This window comes from Halichoeres trimaculatus, unplaced genomic scaffold (assembly GCF_033239565.1).
Source record: "Halichoeres trimaculatus isolate MK-OKI-2021-1 unplaced genomic scaffold, fHalTri1.1 fHalTri1_scaffold_17, whole genome shotgun sequence".
Classification (NCBI taxonomy): Eukaryota; Metazoa; Chordata; class Actinopteri; order Labriformes; family Labridae; genus Halichoeres; species Halichoeres trimaculatus.
Genome location: NW_027437195.1, coordinates 17,215,282 through 17,226,127, shown reverse-complemented (window position 1 = coordinate 17,226,127; position 10,846 = coordinate 17,215,282). Strand labels below are relative to the sequence as shown.

General features: G+C 40.4%; 1 protein-coding gene across 1 annotated transcript; it reads right to left on the bottom strand.

Annotated features, from left to right (window-relative positions):
* Positions 1–710: 710 nt before the first annotated feature.
* On the bottom strand, positions 711–9,967 carry LOC141806043 (cytosolic 5'-nucleotidase 1A-like). Its single transcript, XM_074691271.1, has 6 exons — positions 9,454–9,967; positions 8,240–8,407; positions 7,868–7,997; positions 4,074–4,196; positions 3,798–3,982; positions 711–2,097 (listed from the first exon to the last, which is right to left on the bottom strand). Exons 1-6 carry the CDS (start codon positions 9,565–9,567, stop codon positions 1,726–1,728), a joined length of 1,092 nt encoding a protein of 363 aa, XP_074547372.1. The 5' UTR covers positions 9,568–9,967; the 3' UTR covers positions 711–1,725.
* Between the last annotated feature and the right edge of the window lie 879 nt (positions 9,968–10,846).

Below are 10,846 nucleotides of genomic sequence, written 5' to 3'. Positions count from 1 at the left end.
GCAAGAAAAAGTATGTGAATCAGCTAGACTAACAGTCTGCTTAAACTGATTCCACACAAATAGTTACGTGTTTTCATGTTTTTACACGTTGCTGCCACCTGCTGGCTGGTAGTCTGCAGTCTGTTTTACAGGAGTCAGTAGAGGCCTCATTGCATCCCAGACTGGCAAATTTCCAACCAATGCTGATGACTCTGGAGTGGCAAGAGTCAGAATTGTTTTTTTTTTTTTTTTTGCTCTCTGAATGGAGAACCAAAATCAAAGCCTTTTTCAAATCTGCAGCAGGAGGATAGTTTGATTGATTGTTTGTAGAGAAAAGAAACAGAAAAAGATACTTTTTAAACAGTCATTTTTACTACAGTCTGGAAACAGAAAATTTGATTGCATAACAGTCCACAGTGTTCGTTTTGTCCAGAACGACACAGATTGCACAGTTGAGAAAAATCCAAACTATTGCTTTTTTTTTTTTTTTTACATACAAGCATTAACAGGAAAACAACGTACCATTAACAACTCACCTATAGCTTTGAAATAAGACAAACAACAACAAGGGAGACAAGTAGTTTTCGGCACTTAAGGGACAAAAGTGCAAACAACAGAGGCAAATTCTGATATATATATATATATATATATATATATATATATATATATATATATATATATATATATATATATATATATATATATATATATATATATATATATAATGCTATGAAACACGTTTTTAAATAAATATACCCCAAATAATATATATTGATGTATATATAACCAGTTTGTGAATAAACTCTTTTAAATTTAACATTTTAAATTACATTCAATTTAATTTTTTTGAAAACGAACATTTACAACTAAACATACCAATAACATGCAAGACAGCACTAGTGAGGAGAAAAAGGCACCAATTCAAAACACTCACAGACCAAAAGTAAAGTGTTCAAAGTTCAAATCAAGTGAGAAGAAATGTCTTCAGTCAGGCTGCGTAGCTTCTTATCTTGTTAGCTCAGGAACTCAGCCTCCGAGTAAATATTGAGAACCTATACACGTATTCCTTAATTTATTATTTTCTTTTTAATATTTTGTTTGACATGGGTTACATCAACAAATTTGAAAAGGTGAATAAATACAGAAATAAATCAGGAAGTTGCTGGTTTGCTCCGTGTATTACTTCAGAAGTTGTAACTGATCAATTTAAAGATTGTTTTAGAGTTATTGGGTTATCTTTGGCTGGTGTTCCTCTGTATTTAGGTAACATTGCAGTTATGAATATTTGTAAACCACTGGGACACAGTTTGAATGTTTTTTCACAGTAAACTCTGCCAAATGGCCCAATGAGAAGTTATTTTTCTAACCTGGCGAATTAAACGCAGCCCAAATTAATGGTGAACAACTGATCAGTACAACTAAGTCAACTATTCTTGTATAAATATAAAGTCATGTTTGTAAGTTATTATCTGTCATGAAATGGTTCCTTCTCTGAAAGTCTGTCAACGCTCTGACATCACATACCATTTGGTGTTTATGATAGGCATGTCGTCAATAAAGTTAAAGTGACATCTCATGGCTATAATATCACATCATCATATTGCATCACTCAGGGTGTTACAACATTGTCACCCACTTCTCAGGAGACTTTTGTTATTTTAAATACACTCCTGACATCCTTAGTTGCTGAAAGCCAAAACAACATGTCCCTTTAGGCTTCCATACCTCTGCACAGAGACATTCAGGCTATTTGGGCGCTGAAGACATCTCTCTGTCTTTAATTCCTATCTTAGTGATTCTTTGAGCTATCCCATAGGGCACGTGGCACGCTACTGTCCCCATTTCTGCTGCTCCCTCCACGTGAAACATCTGGTCATCGAAGAAAATGTGCGGCCTAATCTTCTCAAGCATGGGCCCCTTGGGTGCTCCTGCCAGAAACAGAGCTTCGTCAATCTCCAGACCCCATGAACGCAAAGTTTTTAGGGCTCTGGTACCAGAACTGGCTGCGCTGCGAGCCGTCACCAAGTAGGTCCGGATAGGGCAGTCCATGCGCTGGCCTTTTCCGTAAAACTTCTTCTGCAGCTTTCCCAACGCCTCCAAGAATCCCTTTAGCGGCCCCTGCAGATTATAGCATAAGAAAAGTGGGCTTGTGTCTCGGTGGATACTTTTCAAACGTCAATGTGAGGTAAATCCTTATTACAACAGTTTAATAATGAGAAAAAATCTTATTGGCCACCTAAAATCTATGTTAGGGCTTTTAGCCATTTCTGTTTTGCAGTTCAAAGTGTCAAATTTCTTTTGGTTAGTTCTATAATTTTTTATATTGAAAAAACATTAACTTATAATCAATCAAAGAAGTTTTACTTTTAAAGTTAAAAAAAATATAAGCAGGAATATAAAATCTTCAAAGCATATCTGATTACTGGTGATAGTTATGGTGGATAAATTGTATCTAGTCATGTGTGTGGGCTTGCTACCCTAACCCTGCTAAGTCAGTTGATATCTATCTAATCTATAGAAAGTAGTTCCCAAAATGTGGCAATACATTACACTTCAAACAAGATGAAAGGGTTAAGTGTAATCGAATTGACCCGATTTATGCTTTGAAGGCAGATATTTGTAGGTAAACGTTAAAAATCAAAGCCCCCTATTGCTCATATTACAGATTAAGGCAGCTGTCTTTGTTCATTTCTCCTCTTGTACTTGGTGTGCACTATTTTCTTACTTCAACAATTCTACAATCCCACAATTTCATTTTAGATGCTTTTTTTCCAAAGCAGCATACAATGCAAGCAAGATTTTTGATGGAAGAGAAAACCTTAGTTAGTGCAACAAAGTGCTAATTGCTGCTGGTGCTGCCATTAAGAGCAGGAAGAAGTGCTGTTATTAATGTAAAATAATGTAGCCATAGCTGACCACAATTGAAAGCACTGCAACAATATGGTTTAACCTTCAAAACCATCCAATAACCACAGCTGGATATTCACTAAGCTGGGTCTGAGACTCTCTGACTCATTTTTTCAAGGGCCAGCTTGAAAATTGTGCTCATCAACATTATTTTTACATCTAGCTGTAGATCTTTTGTTAATCTGTTTCCAAACAACCGCCTCTCTGATTGGTATTTATTGATCCTTCACAATTTTTGATAATTTAAACTAATTTCACAAAGGATTTTTTTGGAATGACGTCATCATGAATATCAAACGCGCTGGCCGGAAATAAAGTATTTCTCTTTCCTGCAAGTGTTGCTGGAGTTTTTATCCTTTTAGACTTCATTTTACTCTCCATGCACCTTGGAAGTTGGTGAAGTTAAGACAGAAACCTCTGGATCTTTGATTTCATCATGTATAGGGATGGATACCGAATTAGGTACTTTTATAGGTACCGACCAAATTCTATCAAAAGTACCTGGTACCGATTCATGTAAAATCAAAAGATATCATGTTTGGGTACCTAAATGCATCCTTGTGACTGTGAGGGAGTAGGCAATTTTCCATACTGGACATGAACACAGCATTGCAAGGTTATATATTGAAGAATAAATATGTAAAATTGAAAAATATGTTTTACTATAAAAAAATGATATTTTTTACCACATAGGCACAAAAAAGTACCGAAAAATGGTACCGTTGAGTACCGGTCCCGATTGCCAGGTACGGGGCATTGGAACTGTATCGTTTCAGATGTGAAAGGTACCTATCCCTAATCATGTACAAGAGATATTAGTGCAAAAGAGCACAAAAGGACCTGCACCAAATCTTTAATAGCAGATGATGTCACTGTGTGTGTGTGTGTGTGTGTGTGTGTGGGTGCCGTACATGGTCCAGAGGCTTGTTCTCGTGCGCCTTCTCATGCTCAAAGAACTTGTCCAGTCCGTGGGCTTTGTAAATGCGCTCTGACTCATCTGAGAAGAGGACGGCATCTCCATCGAAGGCGACTCGCAGCTGAGTGTCCGATACTTCTGTGATTTTCTCAGGGGTGAACATGGTGGCTGAGGCAATACCTGAATTAATAGTTGAAAGCTAGCTTTACATCGCTGCATCATACATAGAATTTCCCTCATTGGATTAGAAGAAAACTCCTCAGTATCGTACCTTCCTCCAGAGCTTCTCGAACCTTGGTGGGGTCTGCAGACAGGTAAAGGTTTGTGTGGTAGGCCTTTAGATATCCTATAGGACTGTTTCCCCCCGTCATACAAAAGCGCTCGATGAACAGCTCTGCAGAGAGGAGACATCAAAAGTTGAGAGAGTGGTGTAAAATTGAAAGTATGCAAACACTGGCTGTCAGTTGTCGTGGCTTATGAAGACAGATTAAGAAAAAGGGAAGAGAACCCCCGAGTGACATGAAAGGAAAGAGCCTGACATCTTGTCTCAGGCGGTGCAGATTTTTCCACTCCACTTTATTGCATCAGTGTGCGCTCAGTGTGAGACTGCCAAACCTTCTGCAAAGAGTCAAGACAAGCAGATCCCAACTCCCACCACGTATCCCCTGGGGTCACATTGTGGTGTGTGGACCATGAGAAAGATCCCGTCATTACTACTGTCAGTCCCTGTACATCCTGACCCAGCTGAAGGACAGAGCGGCTCCTTGAACTGGGTGACAATCTGTCAGTACCCAGTGTTTCACACAGGAAATAAACCCAGTATACTGTAAGAGGCTGTATTCACAATCCCAATCTCCTTCCCACATATCTTATCCCTCCCAAGCTTGATGCACAATAAATGCAAGTAATCCTCCCAAAGTATAATATTGAAATAAACTCAGTGTACTGCAGTTTGATGTTAGAAATCTAGAGACGCTAACTCCATTCACCCTTTTTCAGCCATGCTCTTTATCAAGCCCACGTAAGCCATCTCCTTCACGTTTGTCTTTTTTATTTTATTCAAAGGGTCAACAAAGATTCTAGGATCTGTGAGTAGACATCATTTACTCACTCACATGTACGCGAGAAGGAAACTAGGTCATAAAGTCACGCAGTGTGGGAATAGAGAGAATCAGCAGTGTCAAGCAGCAGGAGACTCAACACAGTGACAGCACATTGTTTGATTCAAGACTGCCCTGAAGCCTGGTTCTGCTTTGACTGCGTGCCATAGTAGCCGAAGAAGTCGTAAGCACCATGTTGTTTTGTATCAACATGTCTGAATTGTTCTGCAATACTCTGCCTTAACGCTTGTGGGTAGTGTGGTCTCCTTTTCACAGTGACATGAATCTTTTCAGAGCCAATGATGTTAAATTAGAGCTGATGCATGTTGTCATCATTCATATGGCAGTTGTTACAAGGAAGAAAAGAGAGGAGACACTGGAGGAGACACTCACAGCAGCTACATGGGTAGGGATCTGTCTTGGAAAAGAGGGATTCAGACCTACAGCATAGGCTACAGCACCAGGCTTTGATGTTTGTTTTATTTCTACTTCTTTTTCAGAAGGTCAGAAATTACTGAATGTCCACCTATTAATTAACTTCATCTTCAGTCTCCTGACCTTCAGTTTGGACCACCTGAAAGGGGTCAGCAATCACTAGCTAGGAAAGCAAAAGTAGCAAATGGTACACTTTATTAATTTCAGCCAAAATGTTGACCATTAATGTGTCTTATCAAGAAGATGACAGACAGCATCTTCATCACAAATAACTTCAATTCAATATATTGAAAATGGAAGTTATTTTAAAGTTATTTTGGGGGGCTTTTCATGCCTTTAATGAGTGGACAGTGGATAGAATAGGAAAAGGGGCGAAAGTGGGGAGCAACATGCAGGAAACAGGCCACGGCTGGACTTGAACCCAGCCGGCTCGAGGGTGAACCTCATGCTGCGCGAGCTATACCACCAGGCCATCTGCGCTCCATAACGGCAGATTTTCAGCCCTCTCACTAACAGCTATAGGGCTCCTACCTATGAATTTGCTGAGCTTTGCCTCTGATTGAGGAAACTCCCAATCCTAATATCTTCTATACTGCCCATTAAAAAAAAGCACTCTTGAAGTCATTTTTGTACCAGGTTGTAAACATGTTTATATCTGTAAAAATCCCCAATTTGGCCTGATGTGTATTTGGTTTGTGGTACTTCTGGAGATGGGATAGAGTGGACAACAATCGGAAATGCTAAAATCTTCTCTTTCTTAAATGTCCACATGAGGCTGGCACAGGAAATGCAAGAAATGACAAACACGCTAAGCAAAAAAAGAAAGATTTAACAGCAAGAATAAACATTTTCAAGCCTGTTACAGAAATTGTTTTCCATCTGAACAGCTGATTTCTCTAACAGCTCACACTGTACAGGGGTCGAAATGTTTTCTTCATCTGCAGTTTAGAAGGCATTAAGATTACTCAATCAGAGGCTCAGCTGAGCTGAATGACAGGGGGCGCCTTATAGCTGTTAGTATGGAGACTCGAAGCCCACCCTATTTCCAAATATGGCTGCTGATGTACTTCAAAGCTTTGGCTGTTGTAGTAGGCACTGCGTACTGGCTGCTGCTTTTGCGTGTAGCACATAGAATGACAGTTCTTTTGGGTCTGTTTTGTAGTTAACTACTCTGGTTTAAAGTTTCCAAAAACTGCAATAAATGTACACAACAAACTATGGGTAGATCTTGACATTTAAGTTATTTTGTTAGCCATACCACAGCAGAATCATCATACTTGATTTTTAATCTTACACCAAAAGTTCTATTGTTAGTCCAAAATGGGTAAAATAAGGGATTTTTATTTTTACAGCTTCTGGAAAAAAAAAAACCCTTCCATATAATCCACTTATGGTTCAAAAAAGTGAAGTATTGGTTTATATGGGTTTTAATGATTTTGTAGACGTAACTATCTCTTTTACAACAGGTAGTGACAAGATTTACCCATGTTTCTTTCGCATGTCTTTACTTCTATATCACAGACTGTCTAACGTTAGTGTTGTTGTTTTGTAGCTGTAATGCTGACTCATTCCAGTAGATGGCAGTAATTTACCAAAACCTGCCAGGGCTCAAATAGCATTAGTGCTGTGCATTGTGGGAAACAGTATGCCTGGTAGACTGGTTCGTAGCATACTGGGAAATTTTCCTGGATCAGTAGGACATCCAGGAATTTTTGATATTAGGGATGGGTACCTTTCACATTTGAAACGATACTGTACCGATGCCCGGTACCTGGCAATCAGTATCAATTTTTGGTACTTTTTTGTGTTATGTGGTAAAAAATATCACTTTGTTCAATAATAAAAAATATATATTTTTTACAATTTAACAAATATATTCTTCAATTTATAACCTTGAAATGCTGTGTTCATGTCCAGCATGGAAAATTGCCTACTCTTCTACTCCCTCACAGTCACAAGGATGCGTTTAGGTACCTAAACATGGTACCTTTTGATTTTACATGAATCGATACCTGGTACTTTTGACATAATTCTGTTGGTACCTAAAAAAGTACCTAATTCAGTACCCATCCCTATTTGATATACTGCAGAAATCACAAGTTTTTGCATGCTACCTACTACATACTGAATTTCGGCCAAAATAGTAGGCACTGCTAGTGTAGTAGGTGGTTTGGAAAACAGCCCCTGTGTCAGAAACAGACAGGTGATGTCACGGCGATGGCATTAAACAGTCTGTGGCGGACACAGTGCCCATTGTTTGTATTTATTCATCAACGGCTATGGCATCTAGAAGTTAGGATACAGTGTCTTGCCTTAGGTGACTTTAGCACTACAGGTGTGTGGGAATCAAACCGCCAAATCTACCAATTAAAAGATAAACCACTTTACCCCTGAGCTACAAAAGTTGCAACCTGATAAATATTCCCATCTTTGTTTTATTCCTGAAGGAAGATCATTGATTAATGGGACACAGAGTTATTTATCAAATATGCCTGAAAGGTTTTTGCTGTTATGTGCTTCAGCTACTCACGGTGATGGTTGATGGTATTGATGAGTCTTAGGCCCACGTACGCGTGATTGTTGGTCATGAGCACTACATCAAAAAGCTCCTCGCTGTCGGGGTACAGCTCTCTCAGCTGGGTGTTCACAGCCTCCAGAGCCTGGCAGCACAACAAGCAAAGGATCAAGTCACATAGAAATAACAATATCACTGCAGTGGGGATGGAAGAATGCCTGTGTGTGTGAGAGTGAGAGTGTGCGTTGGTGTTTAATCCTCTTTCTTTATTCACCGCCTCCAGAGACACGAGCCAGCCCAGCATAAAGCAGTGACACTAAGATCGGACTCTACAGGGGTTTGATGTAGTGTGTGTGTCCATTTCTCCACCTTCTCCTGGACTCTGACCTTGACAAAGGAGAAGGCTGGTCCAGGGCTGAAAGGCTGCGTTTCGTGCTCCACCTGATACTTGATGTACTCCTCCATGCCTTGTTGCTCATAGATCTGTTGCTCTTTCTCCATGTTGAAGAGAACGCGGGCTGACACGGCGATGGTGATGGCATTCTCAGGCTTTGGCTGGAGGATAGAGTTAATGAAATTTTATTTGCATCCAGCTTTCTTCTCTTGTTGCCTTATTGGAGTCAAGAGAGCTCATGTTTTTAGGAGGAGTTATGTCAGAGTGCTGGAGGGCAGCCTGCTGATTTTCTGCTTTTGACAGTTTGAAATAAATAATTTAATGAAGCTTTTATTGCCTCTGCCTGACATACGACTGAGAGTAAACTGAGGGGAATGAGGGGACTGAATAGAAGCGACAGTTTGACATGAAACACTTTCCTCTGCAGGCCTCTGGTATTACAGACACACATACCAGACTGAGTGCCACCTGTTAACTCTTTGGAGACTGGGAAGTGTTTATAAAGCACGACATTTTGAACAGGATTGATGGTATTAATCATGAGACTATCTGTCGGTTTTTAATTAAAATAAATAAACCAAAAAAGTGAAGATGATTAAAAAAATTAAAACTATCAAAAAAGTGTTAATATTTCTGGCTGAGTCCTGGAAATACTTGCAGGGTTAAACAGTTTTAAAATAGCAGCTACATACTTTTTCAAAAAACCTCTCATGAAGACCACTTTTGCACCCTGAAAGTTGCTAACTTGTAGAGTCTGTTTTTGTATTTTGATGCATTTTTATGAGATAAGAAATTAACTCGAGCCACTTTACACAGTGGCATGCACCTGACCTGAAACAAGAGCCTTGCCTGCTTTACTCAGTTCCCAAAACCTCAACTGAGCCTCGGTATCACGTTTCAGCTGAAAACACCTTCTGTAACTTTCTGGTTTTAACCCTCCTGCTGTTGTTACCTGGATGTCGACTTTGATAAAGTTCAGTGTCTGTTTTCTCTCATCTATCAGCTGTCGTGTGACAAGAATCCTGGGAAATGAGCAGCTACTAAGCAGGAGTTAACAGGTGACAGCAGCATAATGTAGCTCCAAAGTGGTGTCGAGAGGACATTAAAATATAACTTCACAGTTATTGTGTACTGAGAATAACAATACTTCTAAAATGGACATTTATTGTAGCTGTCTGCTGCATTAGAAATCTGTTTTGATACTCACTGGTTTAGGTTTCCTGGTTGGGGTTGAGGGCTTTAAAACCACCCTAGCATCCTCCCAGGGAGCTCGGTTGTCCTGTCCACTAACGGTCAGAGTTTGACTGTTGTTAACGCTCATCGTACCTCTTCAGCTCGCCACTCTCCTGTCTATCCCAGGTCCACACTGAGCCACAGTGTGTCCTCCCAGAAAGCTCTCTCTTCTACTGTCCCAGTTCCCAGGAAAAAAAAAGTCCTTACTCACTCTTGCACATTCACTATTTGAATTCAGTGGTGGTGCACTCAGGAGATGAGATCAGGCTGACTGCAGCAGCAGAGGCACTCAGCAGAACGCATCAAAGGAAAAACAGCAGAGAAGGGATGGGATGACGCAGTGTCAGAGAGATTCACGCTTGATTAACACATCATCTTATCCTCAGCATCATGCGTGATGTATTCCTCCTTCCTGTCTTCTCCTCTTGTCCTTTCCTGTGTTCCTCACTGCTGACTTCAAGCCATCTTGCATCCTCCCCCTTTTTTAACCCTTTCCCTGCATCAGCAGCAGCAGCAGGAGCAGTAGTAGAGCATGTGATTTAATGTGTGTGACAAGTAGCTGATGCACCATGTTTGATAAAACATGCCGGTGTGTCAAACACTGGGTGCTGTGATGCTCGTAAAGCTGTTGTGCATATTTCTTCCTAATTGAGGTGGAATTAGAGCAAAGATGATGAGCAGTAATCACTGGTTTGTTTGATAATCTAAAGGGAGACAGAGATTATTTTCTGTTTTAAGTATAGATTTTAAACTAGCTGATCACAGTATTTCCCACATGCTCCTATTACTTGCTTGAGTGCCTTCTTTTCATTTTTCTGCTCAGCAGTGTGGGAAATGAGGTCCATCCTTGGTCACTCAACCACCCCACCCCACCCCCCTGTGCACCTGATGATGATTCTCCCTCATGTAAACCCCTGCAGGATCTCTCAATGGATTGAATTACGGGAGCAGCAGCCCCAGTTGCCAAGCAACGGCTGGGGAGTCAGACAGGCAGGGACTCCCACATGTGCGACCTGATTGGCTGCAGGGACACCACACCGCTTATATGGCCCCCCAAGTATGGCATTAGTGAGAAACAGGCTGGTGATGCAGGGAGGATGCAGGAGGGAAAGATGAAAGTCCAGGTTTACGCTTTGAAGAGCATGAAAGCTTGAGAAATGGAATAAGCTTTGCTTTTATCCTGAACAGGCAGTTTAGTAACTACAGATGTTTTGCCAGAGAAGGATAGTGAGCAGACGTCCCTGCAGAGACTGACAGAAAACACAGGTGAATACACCCTTCTTCACAGTCTTCAGCTTCACGAAGAGTAGCAAATACTGACTGTTAATTCCAAAAGTTGTGTGTAAGAAAGAAAATTTGCTAAGACC

What these genes read in the sequence shown, in the direction of transcription:
- LOC141806043 (XM_074691271.1), bottom strand. Translation starts at nt 9,567, where the DNA reads ATGAGCGTTAACAACAGTCAAACTCTGACCGTTAGTGGACAGGACAAC. An exon ending in CAATACCATCAACCATCACC is followed by an intron (nt 4,197 to 7,867) that starts GTGAGTAGCTGA and finishes TCCTCTCTGCAG; the next exon opens with AGCTGTTCATCGAGCGCTTT. An exon ending in AGAACAAGCCTCTGGACCAT is followed by an intron (nt 2,098 to 3,797) that starts GTACGGCACCCA and finishes TATAATCTGCAG; the next exon opens with GGGCCGCTAAAGGGATTCTT.